General features: G+C 40.1%; 1 protein-coding gene across 2 annotated transcripts in view; it reads right to left on the bottom strand.

Annotated features, from left to right (window-relative positions):
• Positions 1-1,872: 1,872 nt before the first annotated feature.
• CRIM1 (cysteine rich transmembrane BMP regulator 1) overlaps positions 1,873-21,714 on the bottom strand; it is a 125,626-nt gene continuing 105,784 nt past the window's right edge. For both annotated transcript variants that reach the window (XM_083732220.1, XM_083732221.1), the window contains 9 exons: positions 20,535-20,691; positions 16,936-17,057; positions 15,555-15,764; positions 13,631-13,846; positions 12,323-12,544; positions 8,805-8,999; positions 7,559-7,681; positions 6,004-6,191; positions 1,873-4,727 (listed from right to left, as the gene is read on the bottom strand). In XM_083732220.1, the coding sequence (XP_083588346.1) occupies positions 4,551-4,727; positions 6,004-6,191; positions 7,559-7,681; positions 8,805-8,999; positions 12,323-12,544; positions 13,631-13,846; positions 15,555-15,764; positions 16,936-17,057; positions 20,535-20,691 (1,610 nt within the window). In that variant the 3' untranslated portion in view covers positions 1,873-4,550. The remainder of the gene's footprint in view (positions 4,728-6,003; positions 6,192-7,558; positions 7,682-8,804; positions 9,000-12,322; positions 12,545-13,630; positions 13,847-15,554; positions 15,765-16,935; positions 17,058-20,534; positions 20,692-21,714) is intronic.

Below are 21,714 nucleotides of genomic sequence, written 5' to 3'. Positions count from 1 at the left end.
GACTTCTGGATCCACTACTGTTGCTCAAAGCTCAAGCCTTGCAGTGAGGTGCCTTCCACCATACACCCTGCAGGGACAAGCAGTTTAACATCTGTTGTCTAGGCTTTGGTTAGATTACTGCAATGCATTATATGTGGGGCTGCCTTTGAAGATGGTTTGGAAACTGCAGCTGGTGCAGAATTCAGTGGCCAAATTGCTGATCAGGGAACGATGGTCCAGATGTTTGGACCATCTGGGCTCAATTCATAGTGCTGGTTTTGACCTAAAAAGCCTTATGTGGCTCAGAACCCCAATACCTCAAGGACTGCCTCTCCCCTCATGAACCAACTTGGAGCCCGTGTTCTATTTCCAAGGCCCTTCCACAGGGTGTGGAAAGTGGTGACATGAGAACAGGCTTTTCAGTGGTGGCTCTCTGCTTGTGGAATGCCTTTAGGCACCAGTATGGACAGCTTTAATGCGTTTTTTCGTGAGCTAGTAAAAATGTAGATTTTACCTTTGTATATGCCAAAGAGCGAGCTGGCAGTAAATTACAGAGTTCAGAGTTGGAGAAAACTTTTATCAGCAGAAACACAAACTGCAGAGACAAGGCCAAGTGTTGGGCCTAACAGCTGCTCCTCCCCAGTAGGTCTTACTCCATGAATCAGTTGCTGAGACTCACCACAGCTGTCAGTAAGTCCACTCCACTCCAGTGCTTTTTCCAAGAAAAAGTGCCTGTGTGTAGCCAATCTCTCCTCCACCCTTTTCATGCCTTTCCTGGTTCTGGGAGATTGAGGGTGTGGGGAGCTTGTTGCAGCAGGAGAGGGGATACCTGTGACTTTTCAGCAGCCTGACTCATCTCTGCCTCTTTCTCACCTCCTTCAGCTTCTGCATCTGATTCTGGTCTTCTTTTTGCCAAACTCTTAGCTCACTAAGCCCTGTTCCCTCTTCAACTTCTGACACCTCTTCCCATTCTTCCCCCTCGTCTCCAGCGTCATCCCATCAGTGTTCCATGGTCTCCGAGTCTTCTTCCCTTGGTGGTTCTCCAGCTGGTTTCTCCCACCATTCTTCTGCGTCCAACCAGTTCATGACAGTACAGCCCTCTAGTTTCTTTGCACTCTCACATCCCTCTTTGGCCTCTATCCAGACCACCAAGAAGCACCATCAGAGTTCAAGGAAACATTCCAGCCAGGTAAAAGCACTCAAGAGTGGGGCAAAGCAAGACTGGTAAGGGGCGTGGATTTGGAGGTGTTGTGACATAAGGAGAGCTTCAAGGGCCAGGCAGAGATGCCTGGAGTGCTGCATTTGGCCCCTGAGCCCAAATGTCCCCGCATACAGTGACAACAGTGGCAGTTGGGTCCTATTGGTTACATAAAGATACTTGCTGTCCCCCTGTGCCACCCCCTTCCCATTTTTGTACTAACATGCTCTCAATCTCTTTAACAATTGCTGCAGTGCCTGGTCAAGTAAACATTTTTGTCATACATCAGTATTAAGTGGCATACCAACAGAATGAAGAGTAATGATAGAAAGCTCTGCATATGTCACAGTTAAGGATTATGTTAAGGATATGAATGCTTAAGTGTTGGTGAAATGTTTGGTACAATTCTTCAAAAATAAAGGGGAGAAATCCCCCCAAACATCCCAATATGGACTGAGCATGCTTAGTGGATACAAAATGCTGACTGTTGGATGAAGGAAAACAGAAAACTGCAGTCAATATATTGGTATATCCTAGTGGAGGGCATTGTTTGCTGGAATCGTGAACAGGAACACTCTACACAGCAACACTGTGGCAGCAGGTTCCACTGTATACCTTTTTTGCCACAATGTAACTGGGAAACAATAAAACACTAAAAGATGTTAAACATAACACAGAAGAAATCAATTAGAAACTTATGAAAAGTTCATCAAGTTAATTTTTATTGTGCTGCCAAGAGCCAAATTACAAGAAACCGTCTTACATTTTAAAAAGTAAACAAGCAATCTGCCGAATTGCAGTGCACTCCAAGTGCCACATATGCATCTATTTTTTTTTTCCAGAAAATTATCTGCATTTCTCTTACAAGAGCACAACAGGAACCAAAGTAAAAGAATGTAATGGATACAGCACATAGGATAAATAATATCTTCAAAATAATAATAAAATAATAATAATAATAAAATAATAATAATAAAACATTTTACACCATGTCCTATATCCTGCTAATATTTCTCAGAATATGGCCTTGATTGTAAAATAAAAGCAAGCATTTACAATTTCTGGATAACGACTGCTTACTCTTATGAAAGGAATGGATGATTTATCTTGACAGAATCTGGGTAATAACTGGAGAGTAACATTTGTTTCAGTGTTGTCATATGAGTATAAAATGCTGGGGGGAGTGACTACATTTTTTCTTTGTTTTTTGGAAACTGAATTTATAAACAGAAAAAATGTTGAGCCTTTATGATACACCTATTTTTCTCTTTGATGCAAACAGCTAGAACACTTTTTTGATATTCTAAAACAAGACATTTGTTAATCTTCGGATTAATAAATTAGGTCATATAATAAATTAGGTTTTTCAGTTTTAAAGTTCAGTAACCTCTGACCAAGTATTTACAACAATACTTGAGAGTTCCTTTACAAAAAATACATTTTCTTTTCACATTAAGCATACTGGGTATCTGTGTCTTATGACAAGCAACTGTAAAAGAAAGAGGCATACACAAATGGGCAGTTAGTATAAAAGTGCCAAGACATATTTGGAAAAGTTAATGTTGTATGATACAGTTAAAAGTTACGAGTCAAGCTGCAACAAACTTCCAGCTAGTTGTAGACTGTACTCCAGTAGTTGTTTCAAACAACTGTTTTCAAATATATCCAAATGCTGATGCAGTTAAGTTGTGGAACTGATGAGTGCTGCCTGTATGTTATCAGTGTATCTAGCCAATGCATTGAATTAACAGCCTTTTTAAGGCCATGCAGGAAAAGAAAAAGGAACACACCCTGAAATGTAGCAAGTAGCAAGAGCAATGCTTACTGCTAAAATTGTGCACATACTGTACACATATGCAAACACAAGGGCACGCGTGCACACACACTTGCATACTCACACTTTCAAATCAAATAAAACTAGGTAGAATGAGATACTCTCATCTCGTCTTTCCTAAACACAAATGATTAAGCAAAAATGTGGAATGCCTGTGTTTCTGTTCTGGGTAAAATCTCAGTTAAAAATACATTCAACAGGGGAAAATACAAAATTATACTGATATATACTGTATATATAAATACCATATATATATACTGTATATATACATATATATATATACACATATATAGTGTGTATATGAGTGTGTATGTATACACACAGAGATGTATGTATACACATACACACATATATACACACACAGACATACAAATGCTTTGTTTCCAGCATAACTTTATTTACATAAATATTTCTATAAAGCTAAAGTTTTAAAGAAGCATGATCTCCTTTCTTTCTGAGCTTCCAAAAAGGTGCTTGAGTAATATACAATTAAAATTAAGCAGCTTCCTAGCATGGAAGTTGTTTCTAGTCTGCATAATCAGTAACAGAAAAAACCCTTAACATGATTAAAAAAAAGTAATCTGAGCAAGATCTTCATCCAACTAATCTATTTCTTTTCCTCCAATGAAATATCTTTGAACCACCTGAAATTGATACACAATGGTAAAAGAAAGAAAAAAAGACACACACACACACACACACACACACACACAAAACACGCACACACAAGCTCTGGAATCAGATGGTGTTTTTAACTTTCCTCCCTTTCTCTCCCTCGCCACTACTGTTGTCAAAAGATCCAGTGCTCATATCAGGAATTATACAGGCCTTAGCCACTTGCTGATTGGAAAAAAAACAAAACAAAACTTGACAAACAGCATCAAAAGGAAAAACAAAAAGCAGCACAAGGTATAATTGTACACAGCTTCAATAATTCACCCTTTCTAATTCTGCTTTAATGTTTCCCTCACTATGTCATTAGCTCTTGCAGCTTCTGATCAGGTAGAAAAACATAGTTGCAGCTATACCACACCTGTGATGTGACAGGTACTATATTTTTGTAGCACAGCTGAAAAAAACCCAGACTTGGTTATTTAAGTTCAGGTATGGTTATGCTTATACTTCACTGCAATAAATGCTATTTTGGAGTGATAGGAAAAAAGCTATATTCTTATAGTGTTTGACTCCAAGTCAAGCTGACCAGCTTTTCTTCTTTGAGGCTTCCTGTTATTACCACTCAAACTCAACCCCAATTTCCCCTTTCCAAACAATCTCTATTACTATGTTACAAGCAAAACATCTTAACAAGTTTTAAAACTTTGGTTCTAAGAAAACACTTGGTCAGTTATCGCAAGGAGAAATGGGAATGCTTGTTCTGGCACACTGCAGGAGTCAGAGCCCATCCCAGTAAGGTCTTAGAGCTGTACATGAAGTCACAAATCCAATACAATCCACTAAGCAAGTGCACAATTCTAGTTTTATCTTAATAGCAGACTCAGTCTTTGTTTCTTCTTAACTTCTTTGTAAGGGTGCAACTTCTCACACTGTCTGATAGAAATTATCTGCCTGTAAGTTGTTCTGTTTTTGCATGCTGTAGAATCCACTGTATCTTGAGTCTGGGTCAGCAATTCTGAGCATCCTTTGAGAACTGTCCACCTGAACCATAGTTCCTTTCTTGCAGTCTACGTACACCAACTGATTGTTTAGACAAGAAGGCTGTTGGAATATAGAAAGGCAAAGAATAGGAAGTCAGGATATATACGAGCTAGTAGTCCTTGCCACATCTTTTGGTAGAGCATTTCATAAGTCAATTATGTGCTGTGCGGAACAGTGATTTCTTTAACTTAGGAAGCTGGCTTTTACGAAGTCAGACAATAGCCCAACTAGCTCAGAATTATCCATAATGACTGGGAGATGTTAACCAAGAATTCACACAGGAATCTCCCCACCCTACCTGGAGGGGCCAGGAATTGAATCTGGGACTTTTGCATGCAAAGAGCATGCTTTACCACTGAGCTGTGACCTGAACCTACTGCCAAAAATTAGCTCATGCTTTGCATGTAAAAAAATCCCAGGTTCAATCCTAAGGATCTCCATTTAAAAGAATTGTGTAGCAGATAAAACCCGGAAGAGCTGCCATCTGTCAGAACAGAGTAGATAATATTGGACAAGATAGACAAATGGTCTGATTTGGAATCAAACGGCTTCCCAAGTCCTTGTGATTTATATGAATGCAAGTTCTAGCATTGTGAGCATCACTGTTAACCATAATAGTTGGTCCCAATAAAGATTGGAATCAAAAGCTAGAGAACACAATCCAAATAGCAGAAGAACACTCAGTTAATTTGCATGCACAAAAGTGACCTCCATGAGTCCATCATTTGGATCCTTCACAGTGTACTCCTACTCTAGTGAATAATGGCAAGCAGAGAGGATTCAATAAGTACCTGATGCAGCCTTTGGCCACAAATGAAGGTCTTTCTGCTACCTATGATAAGTAATATTAAGCGCAGAAGGGAAAGCTGCAACAAAGGTTGCAGCTGCATCTTTTTATATATAAAGGCCCAGGCAAGCGCTGATGTTTCAGACCTTGAACCTACTAGGGGGCAAACTCTAGATCAGGCATCCCCAAACTTGGTCCTCTAGCTGTTTTGGGACTACAACTCCCATCATCCTTAGCTAATAGGACCAGTGGTCAGGGATGATGGGAATTGTAGTCCCAAAACATCTGGAGGGCTGAGTTTGGGGGTGCCTGCTCTAGATCTTATTTGAACAAGACCCCATACAATCTGGGGTGTAATCTAAAACATGTTCAAAGGGAAAAGCCAGACAGACATTAGTATTTGCCCTCCTGCCCTTTTGGAGCTTTCTGCCATCCCTTTTCAATTTTTGTTCAACTGTCTTAGCCAGTTCAAGAAATCATGCTACCTGTTTATACCAAATGCAGTACAAGAAAGATGGTTTAATGCCTAAATATATGAACTCCATTTACCTTTGTTGGTGCTCTGTAGCAGGACACTGGTATCCACTGCTTTTTCTGATTGATAAGTAGAAGTGCTATTATAAGAACGAGCGCTGTCATGATGGGCACTGTCACCCAGGCAAGAGAACTAAGAGATGCCTCTGCACTTGGTTGTGATCCTCTGGTTTCTCTATAATCCCCCTGAAGATGACCCATATCTGAAAGGCGTGAATAAGCACGTTGGTAATGAACAATTAAATAACACCCCTAATAGAGAATCAGAACAGCTCCATCATGTCACTATTTTTAAAATCCCAAGGCAAGACACCATAACTGCTACCGTGAGTAACAATAATTCTACACTTTACCCTATCAAGTTACCTTGGCTATGCATTATCTTACATAATAAGATGACATGTAACAACAAAGTGAAAGAATACTATAAAATTACAGTAGAAATTACAGTAAAATGCATGAAATATTTCCATGGCACTAAAACATCCTATTGAAGACATGGAAGGGAACTGATTCTGGTAAAGTCCATAATGTTTGAATCCAACATACCTAAAGGATCACCTCTTCTTCCTTACTCTTTACAATAGGGGTGGGTAACCTTTGGCCCTCCAAACATTATTGGGACTGCAGCTCCCAATTCCCTGACTACTGGCAGTGTTGGCTGAAGTGGACAGAGTTTGCAAGTCCAACATCTGGAGAGCCACAGGTGCACTACTCAGCCTTTTGAATTGACTGTCATCTTGAGTTTATCATTTTACACAACATTGTGACCACACTGTTGGCAAGGAAGCCCTTCCAGTGAGGGATGCCTCAACGCACCTGCCCAAACAGTAGGCAGAAGCTACTAGCAGCAGCAGCCCCCATACAATGGCCAACAGAAAGCAAAGCACAGTAATCTCAGGGGCCATGGAATCCTGAGCTATCCCTGATGTCATCAAGTGACAGCAATGGGCCCAATGCAGATATCACTGTTCCGTAAGTAAGTCTTAACTGGAGCTAGATATTTCTTATAATTTATTGGCATACTATTTGAGAAGATGAGTTATTGAAAGCTTTCTATACATTTATATTCACTGATCCAATTCCAATTTAACATCTTAACAGAATTAAAACCGTAGTTAGAATTGCTTGAATTTATTTTTTTTAATGCAGCAACTACACTGATTACCCCAAAAGAAATAATCCTTCTGTTTATTATCTGCTTTGCCTCTGGTTGTTTTAATCTGATGAAACCACATGAATTTAGAGGCTTTTCCTATTGTCTTATTGCTATAAGACAAAGGTGAGATATGAGGTTGATTGGAAAGGCATCTACAATAGGTGATGTGGGTGAATGTAGACTAAACGTACAATGCTTGTATCAATATAAGCAGAAACTCCTAAGTAGTTGGATGTAAAAAGAGAAGAAGAAAAAAGAAGAGAAGCATGGCGGTAGATACTGGACTTAGGCTCTGTAGTGATACCTGGTTCTCTTAGTCATGGATATGTTTTTTAAAAGACTCCAAAAAGTGATTTTGAGCAAAAACCCCTCCCAAGCAGCCTCTGATTCATGACATGAAATACAATTTACCTCTGTGGATATGAACAATGTCATTTTCACTGTGTGTAGGCCAAACTGGTGCTTCCAGTTCATTATTTCCTCTATGATTTGTCTTCTCAATTGGAATGTTGGTAGGTTCAGGTACATACATTTCTATTAAAAAAAAAGAAAATTGTCAAAGGAACTTATAGCCATTAAGCTTCATCCCATACATTTCCTGCATTTTAATGTTTTACTCTATCCTGCCCACCTACTGCTTCTATCATGAGGCTAAAGTAAAACTATGAAGTGTTTGAGATACCTTTTGATACTTCATTAATGTTTTTCTTGATATTTTCTGGCACATTTGTTGTTCCTGAACATGACCAAGAAGGTAATTTTTGAGTCATCAAAAATAAAATAATTTAAACAAAGGCCTGTTCTAAGTGTGTCACTACTGGAAAAAGGCACAATAAGTAGGCTTATGTGCTCTTCTCTCTTCCTCCAGTACAGATGCATGGAGGAGATTTGAGAAAGTTGCTTCCTCTTTAACAGTAGCTGTAATTTATTGTTAGATCCAAAAAGGGCAAACTGTGGTTCAGCTACAGCTTATTTTCAAACAGTTATACCTGAGAGGACAAAATGGGTAGGGGAGTGTGTGAACCTATGGCTACCTAATGTTAAATCACAGTTTACTTAACATCTGAAATAGGCCAAATAAAACACTGTAGAACAAGCAAAACTTAAAAACTGTGATATATATAAATAAATAAATAAATAAATAAATAAATAAGGCATTTCTGTTTATTGAAGCATATTTGAATGGCTGAATTATTTGTTCTGAGAGAAAACAGGAAAATATTCATTTGCTGTATTCCAAATCCTGATTCAAGATATATTATATCTGAAACAAAAACAAAATGTTTACTTAATCCTCAGTCTAAATCAGGCATCCCCAACCTTCGGCCCTCCAGATGTTTTGGACTACAATTCCTATCATCCCTGACCATTGGTCCTGTTAGCTAGGGATCATGGGAGTTGTAGGCCAAAACATCTGGAGGGCCACAGGTTGGGGATGCCTGGTCTAAATGATACCAGCAGTGTCGTCTTATCTTTCTCAATACAGTAGCTAGATTGTAAGATATTTGCTGTGAAGGTTTCAAAGGAGACAGTTTGGTTACCAGTATGTCTTGCAATCCTGGATTTGCATAGTATTTGCATGTCTAGACAAAGTGATTATTTTATGCATGTGCAAAATTCCTGATAAACTCTTAACATAAATATGAACATAACTTACCTGGACACATGGGACAGCAACTTCCTTCCACGTTGATGGGCTCCACACAAGGAAGAGGAGGGCAACTGACTGTGGAGCAAAGGGTCTGACCCTGCAGACAGTAGCAGTGTGTGCAGCTATCAATATCCCAACGCTCTTCATCTGCGTATGTTTTCCCATTAAAGTGACACACTGCCTTCTTTGATGTTGTGTCTTCTGTTGAAATAACATTGCCACAATTGGGAGTTTAGAAAGCCATTTCAGAGTAATTGAGAAAGAGAAACAAGTGATTATAGACCCTGCCTTGGGGACTAGATGATTTGTTGTTGTCGTTGCGTGGCAGGTTGACATTCTGCTCTTGACTGGAAGCATCTGTTTACTGCTAATCAAATAATATATAGCAGGTACTGAAGTTCCGTTATGAGGAGAAAGGAATCAAATAAATTTTGCAGATCTTCTGAGATCTGAATTGTTCTCTTCAACTTTTTCAGTTAGTGAGAAATCAAAACATTTTTGTGTTAATGTTTTTCAGTTTATAAAATAGATAATGTATGTACCGTATTTTTCACCCTATAAGACGCACTTTTCCCCCTCCAAAAATGAAGGGGAAATGTGTGTGCGTCTTATGGGGCGAATGCAGGCTTTCGCTGAAGCCAGGAGAGTGAGAGGCGTCGGTGCGCACCGACGTCTCTCGCTCTCCAGGCTCCAGGAAGCTATCCGCAAGCCTTGCATGCCCGGAGGGAGTTCCCCCGGGCGCGCAAGGGTTGCGGGCGGCAGCCTGAAGCGCGGAGCACGGGGCGCCCTCCGGAGGACGACCAGTGTTTCGCGCAGGTGTCCGCTACCCTTGCACACCCGGGGATCTCCCCCGGGAGCCGAAGGCTTGCGGGCGGCAGCGCGGAGCACGGAGCACGGGGCGCCTTTTGGAGGCCGCCCCGTGCTCCGCGCTGGTGTCTGCAAGCCTTGCGCACCCGGGGGATCTCCCCCCGGGAGCGCAAGGCTTGCGGGCGGCAGCCTGCAGCGCGGAGCATGGGGCGCCCTCCAGAGGACGCCCCGTGCTCCACGCACGTGTCCGCAAGCCTTGCGCACCCGGGGGATCTCCCCCCGGGAGCGCAAGGCTTGCGGGCGGCAGCTGGCAGCGCGGAGCACGGGGCGCCCTTCGGAGGACGCCCCGTGCTCCGTGCTGGTGTTGGCAAGCCTTGCGCACCCGGGGGGCGCGTGGGGCGCCCTGAAACAGAGGGCTCCCCATGCTGCGGACTGTAGCCTGCCGCCCGACGTGCGGGGCGCCCTGAAGCAGAGCGCCCCTCGCGCCAGGCAGACATGGGCCAGCCCCACAAGCTCGGGGGACAGCAGGGAGGCGCAGCACCGCCATCCCACTGTTCCCCGACCTGGTTTTTTTGGGGGGAAATAAAGGAAATTTTTCCCCCTTTATTTCTCCCCCCAAAAAGTAGGTGCGTCCTATGGGACGGAGCGTCCTATGGGACGAAAAATACGGTATTTAAATGTTTTTCAGTTTATAAAATAGATAATGTATGTATTTAATGTGGTGTTGTGACTGGAGTATCAATACTAACCAGCAAAATCAGAGTTAAAACCTTTGCTCAGTTAGTTATGAAGTCATTAGGTTAGTCTCCTTTCTCTGCATTAATTCCTCCTCTGTGAAATGGTAATAACAGTCTGCCTTATACCTGATAAGCAGTGGAAAGACTTAAATGTACTGGAAAAAAATATTAATAGAGCCATTATGCTAAAACCAAAACTGGTTTTACTGAAGATACCTTAAGTAAAATAAGTCCATAGTTCTTATTTCTCTTGGTTTCCAATGAAATTGAAAATAAAAACTATATATGTCTATGCTTAATACAACTATTGTTTAATTATATTTTAAAAGTTTCAGAAACTCAAGCAGAGATGCATGAAACTTCTCTAACAAAGCAAACCAAAACCACTCTTATTCTGGGCTGGGGTATTTGGCTTAGGTGATCTTTTGGCATCCCACCAGCTGCTGGGCAGTATTATGTAAGGTTCCTCCCAGTGGGAATGGTATGTTCTGAGGGCAAGAAGTGGGCAATGGATGCCAATATGGTATCAGAGCCATTGTGTGACAGCACTAGACACAATTGTTTTGCCCTTTCCTGCACTGCAGTCACAACCCTAAATTGCTAAAATCAGTAACTTTAGTAACTTTATGAATTATTACTTACAATGTTTTCTATTTGCTACATTTTAATTCTAACTTTCCTCCAAGATGCTCGCTGGGGTGCACATGATTCCTCCATTTTATCCTTATATCATGGTTCATACATTTCTGGGTTACTGGGTCATTTCTAGAATCTTCCCTATTCAGAAATTGCTGAGAAAATATTTCAGTATCCAGGTTTAGGGGATTACTCTACAGTGAACAACTAGGAAGGCATGATTTGGGTATTGACTTCTATGTAGTGTGGGGAGACCGCAGTGGAAGAGGGGTGTTGAAGAAACACAATAACCTGAGGCTTATTACAGATGTGATGGGATTAAAATATCAGCCAAATGACCCCTAGATATTTGGGACTACAAATGCCATCAGCATGGCCGATGGTCCGAGATGATGGGAGATTTAATTTAAAACTTGTGGATGACTCTAGGTTGGGGAAGGCTGTCCTGGAGTCTGGACGTTAAAAAATTCCATCAAGCACCCAGCCACAACCTTCACCTATCTGTTAAAAAATCTGTTCAGAATCTTGGTCTTTTGAATATACATCTGCCATACTGAAGGCATGTAAAACACTGGCTGTTCCCAAGGTTCATTGCTGAGGGAGGCACTTTTATGTGCATCTGGTCTCTCTTCTGCACAGTAATTTTATGCTGTTGACAACAAATAGAAGCCAAATGCATGGTATCGAACCATGGACTGTGCCAGGATGAGTGGGATCAAAAAAACACTGTTTCAATGTGCAGTGCTGCCAAAAATAGGAGTGTTTGCATATGTAATTCTTTGTATGCTGGGGTGGGGGCAAGAGTTATTATAAATTAAATCTGTTTCTAGACAGAAGAGGGTCCTCTTAATAGCTAAAGATAATCTTTTTGCAGCAGATTTTCCTTACTAAATAAAATTTTAAATAAGAGATTAAAGGATAATGCCACTGCATTAAAAACCAACCAACACCGTTTAATGTCTAGATGCACCCTTCAGCTCCATTGGCACCAATGAAATACAGTTTTCAGTTAAGTCAGGTTCCACTGCTTTTAGTGGGAGCAAGGCATGACTCATTATGGCTGGATTCTGGACTGATGAAAATAAGAACCTATTTTGGCCCAAAATGCAACAACACATTCTCAATCCTATGAAATACTTTCATGTTAGAAGATGACATATATAAAAATATATCTGCTAATAGTATTAATAAAAATAGTATCACTGTTCTCAGCAGAAACAGCAGGATACACCAGAAATAAAGCATAGAAGTCAAAGGTGGTAAAAATTGAGAAGACACCATGATATGGAGTAACTGATTAAAAGCCCTCCTATCACATCATTCTTTCCCCTTTTCAGAACTTACCTATACAATAAGGACAACACTGTCCCTTTCTCAAAACAGGTCTGTCACAAGATACTGGAGGGCAAGACTCAGAATAGCAGCTGATTTCACCATCCATGCAAATGCAACTGGTACAAACATTGGGCTTCCAGGATTCAGCAGTCAGGAAAATATCACCATCGTCATTTTTGCAGTAGCTGGGCATGCTCTCGTTGCTTGACAAGGATGGCTGAACCGGCTCATCTAAAAATATAAGCATGCAAATAAGCAATCAAGACTTGCAAGGCCCTGCCTATCCAAACCAGTGGGAGGAGTCAGCCTGTTAAATGAATGCCCTCCAGTCCACTCAGGCAAAATCTAGGAAATGACTTTGGTGAGCAATTTAGTTCTCAACAGTTGCTCTCCTATCTTTCATAGTGTAATTTTTATTTAAAGGCTTATCTGCACAGTTTTTTGTGATACAAAGTACATACAAGTCATGAAAGATTTCTGAATTTTGGCAACTTTACCTATCACACAGTTCCCTCATTCTTATATCACTATAGACTTGCATTTGGAGAAAAAGAGGTACAACTTTGAGATAGCATTATGAGAAAGTACAGCTAGCTGTTAATTTAGCCATGCCCGTCAGGAAGTTGATCCACACATACCTTCCCTGAATACAAAGGCTGCACTACTTCTGGGGCATAATCAACATAGCTTAATCAACAGTAGTGGGTCTCACAAAGTTAAAGGAGCAACTTGGCAAGTACAGAAAATTTACCTGTAATTTTATCTGTATTTAAAGTTAAAATTAAATTAAAATTAAAACTTTTTTTTTTTAAAAAAAAAGAGGGCTTAAGTCTGAAGTGAATTTTTGCTGGATTAAGTTTACAACACTTTTTCAGGAAAACAAATTTTAATACCTGTTTTGATGAGAGAGTTATAAATAGTGAGTTGTATCCAATGAAGCTTTCCTGTTCATGCAAGGACTTGTGCTTGCACAACTGAACAACCCATAGTAAAAGTTCTGCATCATAGTAAATGAATATCTAATTAAGCCAATAACTTTTCAGTAATTCTTGTTAAGAACGTATTGATTTATGACTGAATATCTGCATGCTGGCTCTCATACTTCCTGTTAGCCACAGGTTATGCTATCTGTATCAGAGCTTTCAGCCCTACTAAACACTCTTCTAGCTTCACAGACTTTTGTTCAATAATTGTCACGTTTACCTTACTTCTTGCACACTTTAACAGGGATTAAGTATCATATTTTAGAACAGCGTCCTGCATAGAGAGAACAAACAACTGGGAAGTGTATGCTGAAACTTGGAAAGTAATGCTAACCTGGGCACTGAGGACAACATGAGTCCTGAGTACGGGAGGGGTTCCGACAAAGAAGAGGTGGGCAGACTTCCGTGTCACATAAAACTCGTGCATTATGACATGTGCACTGTGTACAAGTATCAATATTCCACGTATCTCCTTCCAAAAAATACTCTCCTCCTGGAACATAGCAGATGGTTGGACCACTGAGTTCCGGCTTCTGCACAAGGGATTCATCTGAGGGGAGGAAAAGAACCCCAAAACAAAGTAACAGAAAATTAGACTCTGCGGAATTCAAGCAACACATTAAGTTTTGCAACAATAGATTTATGAACCTGTTTATGCATAGATAACATGTAAAAAAAATATATAGTACAACATTATTATGTTAAAAACCCAGTTTCCTGTATTTCATCAGCAGTGCGATTTAGTAACACTATTTTTCCGCATGCTATCTCATATGTGCCAGAGCCAAGGAAATTTAAACTAACTACGAATCACCAGTAATGAATATTCCATATAAATAAATGTAAAACGAGGCACAGAATGTTACCATGGCTACCAGTCTCACAACAACTTTAGAATACCAATAACATAGCTGTCCTCGGTCCTTTTTCCTTACACAACTCATCTTCGAAGTTTGAAAGAATTATTAGCAATATGTCAAGATCACAACAGTAAATGACTATTAAGAAAATGTGTTTTTTAGATCATGTTTCTGGACAAATGCCCATCCAAAGTAGCTTAGGGGCAAAACAAAAGATCAAACAAGGGCTAAATTTAAAACCTACAAATCAATCCTTGACATAAAAATCGACTGAGCTTCCTCACACCATCTCCCCCTTTCCCTGGGTCAAGCGTTTCAATACTGTACTGCACAGGACTTTTATATGCAAGGAGGGTAATAGTAGATTCCTTCCTTACTTCTGATTTCTGAGTCAGGTCTCCCAGAATAACCATGTTTCCTAGAAAGCCTAACCCTCTCATCTTCAGTGATCTACTTTTGTCCATAATTTTTCATGCTACCTTTTTCCTTTCACTATAAAACCAGTGGGCAGCAACTAGACTCTTGCATGCTACTTATAACCTTGAAACGGAGCACAGAAACCTTGCTAAACCCAACACTTTAAAATTGTCCCCCATAATGCTTAATGTGCATTTGACACACCTGATAGCTGCTTGCAAGGTATACATCTGAAAATGAACACAGCATGAAAATGAAATATACAGATTAGTATTCAAACCCTGACCTAAATTCTGGGCTTGAATACAAATTTGTATTCCAGTGCTCCAATGGTCAAGTATAATGAGAGTTGCAGTTAGCCATCACTGCTTTAGGCACTAGGCTAACACATACACACAGTGATTCAGATTCTGTTATGATTCAAGAAAAAGCAATAGTTTGTAGTGATGTTTGGATTAGTTTCCTTGCCACATCACGGTGAACTCTGTGCATAGAGTATGAAATAGGTGAACATATGCAGTAAGAAAAAATACTAACTCAACTAATAAATTGGATTCAAAAGTCACTGACAGGTTGGCAGCAACTGGGACAGAATTTGAGAAATATTATGCTGTCTGCCTCACAGTACGTGCATCTAAAATTTAGAGAATTCTACTCCCCTCCCCCTTTATTGGAAATAAAAACTGCTAAATGGTGAAGTACACCTCCTTCCTTCTGTTCTCAAGACTTTATTTGTCTGCATTAAATTAAAATGCTAACAGCACTCAGAAAAAATACTAGGCAATATATTTTATGGCTAAAACTGAACATTTGTGATATATAAACTTAGTGTCAATTGTTAACTTACAAAGTTCAAGGCAGAATTATGTGGAGACAAAATACTTTGTCTTTACTGTTCAATTTTCCTCCAAAAGGAGAAAAAGAGATGCAGATAGAAAGCAAGGTGTGCTTTATAGCCCAATAGGGAACACAAAATGGTACCTGGACATGATGGGCAACATTGCCCTGGATGTATGGTGGGATTGCCACAGTTTGGTACAGAGCAGGTGATCAAAGCACACATCTCCCGTCCATTATGACAGTAGCATTCGCGGCAGCCATCATGCCAACTTTCTTCATTTTCGTGACGGTGTCCATCCACTGACAAGCAAGAACCTGCCTTCGCTGGTGGCATTACAGAAGCTGGTATCTCTGTACGAGTTTGTTTTTTAAAAAACAACCAGTGCATTAATAGGATGGTAATAACAACCAACAGCTAAATCTTCTCTTGTATTTGTTGTAGCAACTTAGTAAAATGTTCAGACTGAGAGGCTATGTATAGCATAGATTTCTAATACACTTCCAACAGCAGAATGCTGAAGGGCAAACATACAGAACATTTAATAGTTAATGGGAACAAACTCAAAGAACTAGAAAGAGATCTGTAGGTTTATTTTTTCAAAAGTTGATAACAGAAGAATATTCAAACACTGCATTCATGAAGTAGTATTCTCCTGTATGTATCCACCAAAAGGGATACTATCTTTCAGAATGAATGGGAGAGCGATCTAACTGAAGATTGTGAACATTTCCCAACTATTTTGGGTATTGAAGTCTGGAGAACAGTTACTCATTGCCTCCTCTCCTTCTGTTTAAGATCTACCTAGCCAACAGCCGCCCAGAGTGGCTGAGGAAACCCAGCCAGATGGGTGGGGTATAAATAAATAATAATTATTATCATTATCATCATCATCATCATCATCATCATTATTATTAGTAGTAGTAGTAGTATGCTAGGTATTAAAGGGCTGTAGGGTTGCACAGATCTGTTTTATACCACTGTTTCTTACTGAGAACTTGTATCTTACACTAAGGACCAATATCCTGGTCCTGATCCTTTCCTTGAGTAATGCTCACATCACAAGGGCTTCTGTGGTCAGTTCAAGAGAAATGAAGATCCATGTGTCCATTCCTCTGAATGCCAATTAGAATTATCCAACGAAACACATGCACCTAACAGCCCTATGTCTACATAGATGCTCTGGATAAGGGTGCATAATGAATCCACTACAAATAATTGGCCATTTTTCAAATAATTGACATCTATAATGTACAGTGATCTTTTAACTGTGGGTATAAAAACACTTTTAAGAATATGATACTATACAGGGTTTTTTATAGATTGAATAAAATAAGCAATAATTGAATCTGCTTGTTCAAGTTTTTCATTTTCAAATTCCTATTAATTAATTAATTAATTACCACCATCATTATTATTGTTATTATAGTTGGGGTTAGATAGGACTCACTTTCAAGACATACTACATTTTGCTTAATATCAAAATGGGTTGAAAAGAAACAGCTCTGAAGGAGTTGAGTCTACCTGTACATTTGCAGACAAGGCATCCTTGATTGTTTTGCTGGTAGCCCATTGGACAAATCTTACCACATGAAAGTTCTGGGCATTTTTTACAGCGGCAAATTTCACATCCATGTTTGTTCTTCCTACACGATTTAAAAAGATATATATTTTGAATAGTTATACTTTAAAAAGCAGCCTGAACATTTGTAATTACTACATTTCCCCCCCTGAAATGACAAATGTTGAAAGTTATTTAATTATAATTCTGTTCTCAAAGGGAGTGAAACAAAAAGAAAAAAAAAACCTTGTAGAAGAAATTTAAGCCTTTTGTTTGTATTGTGAGATGGCTTGCAGCAAGGTCCTGTTTATAACATCACTTAGGAACAACTGTTTTGGTGTGCATATAAAAACACCTACAAATTACAGAACATTATGAACTCTTCTCCATCTCATAGGTAAAGAAACAACAAAACTAGACAACAATTGTGTAAACAAGATTACAAGTTTTTGATTACTTGCAATCTTTTATAACTTTTAAAGAAAACAGCAGCTTCCCCCACCTCAGGACTGAAACTATGGTGGTGGTAACCCTTCTCCTATAGAGCAGGAGTGTGGAACACTTTTGACCTGGTGGGTCAGATTTCCTCCAACCACTGACCAAACATGATGTCACAGAGACATCAGGTGACTGATAGGTGGTGGCTCCCACCCACGTGGGGGAAAGGGTTGTGCTTCACCATTGCAGTGCCTGTCAGGAATGTGATGCTAAAGCAGCATCCAGCAGACCTGAACTGTCTGCTCACCAGAGCTTCCTGCTCAATACATGAATCTCATTCCCCAGTGCATTCCCCAGGGAATATGCTGGCAAAATAACTCCCAGAACAGAACCCTCTGTTCTAGCTGATGAGTGATGGTTAAATTCTGCTGGCTGAAGGGGCTGGTTTCGCTAACACATTCCCCACAGGATGGGGTTGTCAGCTGATGGATAGGTGACCGTGGTTTGGGGGATATGGCTTCACAAGCTGCCGTAACCTGGACTTCCAGGTGGGCCAAGATTGTCCTGTGTGCCAGAAATTCTGTATTCCTGCTATAGAGTTTTCACAACAAAAACTAACCGCCCCACCTCTAAAGGTGTTTTCTTTCTTTCTAGGTGCAAAAAAGCACCTGTGTGGGATTTTAGCTGGGAAAATGACATCAAGTTTATAGCTCCTTCCCCTGCAAACTCTGAGTAAACCTACTGAAATTAATGGACCTAAGTTAAGTCAAGCACATTAATTTTAATTGGTCTATGTTGAGTAAAACTTAAGGTGAATATCACCTTCTACCTGCAATTGGGCTCATTGCAGCTTAAAAAAAAAAGACTTGAGGAGGTACAAAATCCATGCATGCATGTGTAAAATTTACTTGGGCCCTAAGATTGTGATTTTAAAAACATTTACTATGGAGCTACACAAAGTGGGACATACTTTGGAGTATAAGGATTGCACTGTAAATTTATAGAAGGATCTAATACTATGAGAAATCAGAAAAGAAAGATGCACATGAATACCAGAATCAACATTTTAGAAAGGTCTGGCATATCTATCTCGTAAGCTTACCTTAAAACCTTAAAAGAACCATTACCACTTAGGCCAACCTTGTGCTCAGAAACTCAGTTGGCTGGACATCTGTGCGAACAGCTACAATCCCATATTTGAATTGACAACACTTAGAAGTGTGTGCTGACACTAGCAGCAGCCACAGAAAATTATAGGTAACTTAAGAAAGATATATCTTTTCCTATGTTTTTTTTTAATAGAGCTTGGCACAGCTACTCCTGTTCATAGAATTGTAGAGTTGGGAGGGACCTTGAGGACCATCTATTCCCAATCCCCTTTAATGCAGGAATATGCAGCTACCCCATATGGGGATCAAAGCTGCAACCTTGGCATCCATAGCACCACACTCTAACCAACTGAGCTATCCAGGCTATCTCAGAACAGAGAAAAAGTAATTCTTGTCTAAACTATTTCACTAAGATTTTGGCTGTGGCCTTGTCTTATCTTCTTTCTGAGTTCAGAAGAAAAAACTAAGAAACCCATTACATGTAGGAATATACAAGATGCATCAGTCTTTATTCAAAATTTCAAGTGCAGACATCATCTTATCCACCAGATGCGGCACCAGTACAGAGTCTGACCCAATGGTTAAATTTCACCAGCTTCTCTAAACACAAATGAAAAAGAGAACTAGAGCTGGGTCTCATCTATTTACTGATGACACAGCACTCCAAATCACTGGATGACCTCTCCCAGTGGTTTCACGCGGGAACAAGATGGGAACCATGTGGAAACACCACATACCAGCAGCGAAGCAACTAAAAGTAGTTCCACAGTAGTTCCTTTTGGTTTGTCTCTCTGGGAAGGACCAGGAGCCACTGCAGCAAAGTGCATCCAAGTCCTATCCCAACCAGGCAACCTGGAAACTTATAATGGTGATGGTAGTGAAAGCTGAAGAGAAGTCCAGCAGAACCAACAGCCTATCCCCCCCCCCCCGGCCAGTTCCTCATCAGTATATCAAACAAGGTGATAATGACTTCTCTCCATCCTGAAACTGAACTTGCGGCTGGATTGATTTAGATAATTTCTAACATCCAGGGATCCCTTGAATTGAGCTGCGACCACATGCACCAATCACCTTGCCTCAAAAGAGATTATGGGAGACTGTCTGTAAGTTGTCCAAAATGTTGTGACTTAGTCTTGTTGTAGATTGTGGAGCTATATTCTCCATCAGTCTAAGGAGGCACTGACCACTATCTTTATGTAATCGCCTTCGGTTGCCTTAAAGGCAAGGGCCAAGCACTCAGGTGCTTGGCATCACAGTTCCAAGAATCCTGCTTAACTGCTCAGGCAGTACAAATTGTGATCACAAATTGATTGGAGTCACACTTTTCCTTAAGGATGAGATTAGGTAGCTTGTAAGTGCCCATCGAGGTCCCATCTTGGGGAGAGAGGATCTGGCCATAATAATCAATGACCCATCAAGGCTGGAATATTGTAAAACGGGATAAAGAATCTTTGTCAGTCACAGCATGATATTCCCTCATGGACAAACGTCCAGGGGCCACATGCCATGAGTGAGCATAGTCAAAACAGGCGGACATACCCACCCCTAGGCTGATGGATGAGATAAAAGTGCTCAGGGGAGACCAAATATCATTAAGAAGGGGTATTAGGGGTACTTTGCTAAGCAGAATTTGGCAGAAGTTTTTCTTTTGGCTGAATTCACACGAACTATTTCTTCTGATGGCGCTTCAGTAATGCTCCTCAAACAACTGTTCAGTAACCCACACATCAATTTCAGCTGACCACAGGAGGTAGAAGAGATAGTAAGAAAATACTTCTCAAGTTCTAATCTTCTCTTTTTATAGTATCATTTTTTTGCCATTTCTAGGTAATCAAAAGCATTTGTAAATGTATATACATTCAAAGTTATCCATGTTGCTATGTACTTCTGAGTCTATTACATACTCTGCATGCTACATGTTTTCCTATTATACATAGAACAATGTTAGTGGGCTTTACACAGTATTATTTGTTTATGGATTGTGATAAGTATGTTTTAAAAGTAAGAATACGTACAAGTATCCAAATGGACAGTACTTGTCACATACTATGGGTTTGCATTTCTTAGGTCGTGGGCGACACTGGCAGGTCTTACAGTTGTGGACATCAGTCTGGAAGCCGAAGGCACAATCCAAGGAACAATCTGACATGAGGTCAGTACACAGCTCTTCTCCTGTGAAGAACACATGAAACTTAGCAAAAACCGCTAATAGTTATTCGTATCAGAAATGCAGGCACATGAAGAATACTCTCCCCCCACCCCCGCAACACACCTCAAAGCGTATGGTATCTTGGAATAGGTCATGGCAGCCTGACTGGAATCATGAGCAAGAACATTTCATTTTGATGCAGTTCACATTTGTGTAGACTACTAGTTAGGCAAATGTTTAAGAAAGCGCAGGAGGGAGCCAACAGAACTAGTTGCAAAATGAATTTGCCTTTTCTGGAAGCAATAGATGAAGACAGTAGTTGTAGTCCAAAGACAACATTTAATCATAACGGACCTCTCTATTCAGTTACGAGTCCCCCCCCACACCCCATATCTTCTCTACTGCAGCTTCCACACATAAATTGCAAACTGCAGTTTAAAAATCATGCTGCCTCCTCAGAACTGGAATCTGTTGCAAAAGACCACCAAATAAAAGCTTTGGGTACATGGGTTTTCCCCTAAACTACATAGAAATGGCTTCCCTAGACTGCAAGTAGGGAACTTGCCTACATATACACCAATTAAACTAATTATGTTAATGGTTAAATCAGCAGGAGTTTCATGTAATGCATTCAGAATTAGGCATCAGAGCCTTGCAATTCTGAAAGGGCTATAGAATCCTCACACCAAAGAAGTCTCTCATTTACAGATTTTCAAACCACTTGCTGTTGAAATTTACATAAAACCATCATATTTTTGTCTAGAATATATCCACAGGATTTGGAATAATACTAATAGGTGAGACCATTAGTACTTACCTGTGAAGTGTTATTTTTCATGCATATCATGAAATCAGGTGGGATGTGAGCTCCACCAAGTGGTTGAAGGCAGAAATTGCTGCTCAATTTGAAGAGGCTTCTGGTGCTTTGTTGTACATACAGCCAATTGCACGCAGATAAGCCATGTATACAAGAAGCAAACAGCAAACACAAAAAGGCAAACACGCAACAGTCCCTGCCTAGAGAAAACTAGAATGTGGGAAAAACT

The sequence above is a fragment of the Podarcis gaigeae genome (assembly GCF_964106915.1).
Source record: "Podarcis gaigeae genome assembly, chromosome: 3".
Classification (NCBI taxonomy): domain Eukaryota; kingdom Metazoa; phylum Chordata; class Lepidosauria; order Squamata; family Lacertidae; genus Podarcis; species Podarcis gaigeae.
This window is presented reverse-complemented; position numbering and strand designations above follow the sequence as displayed.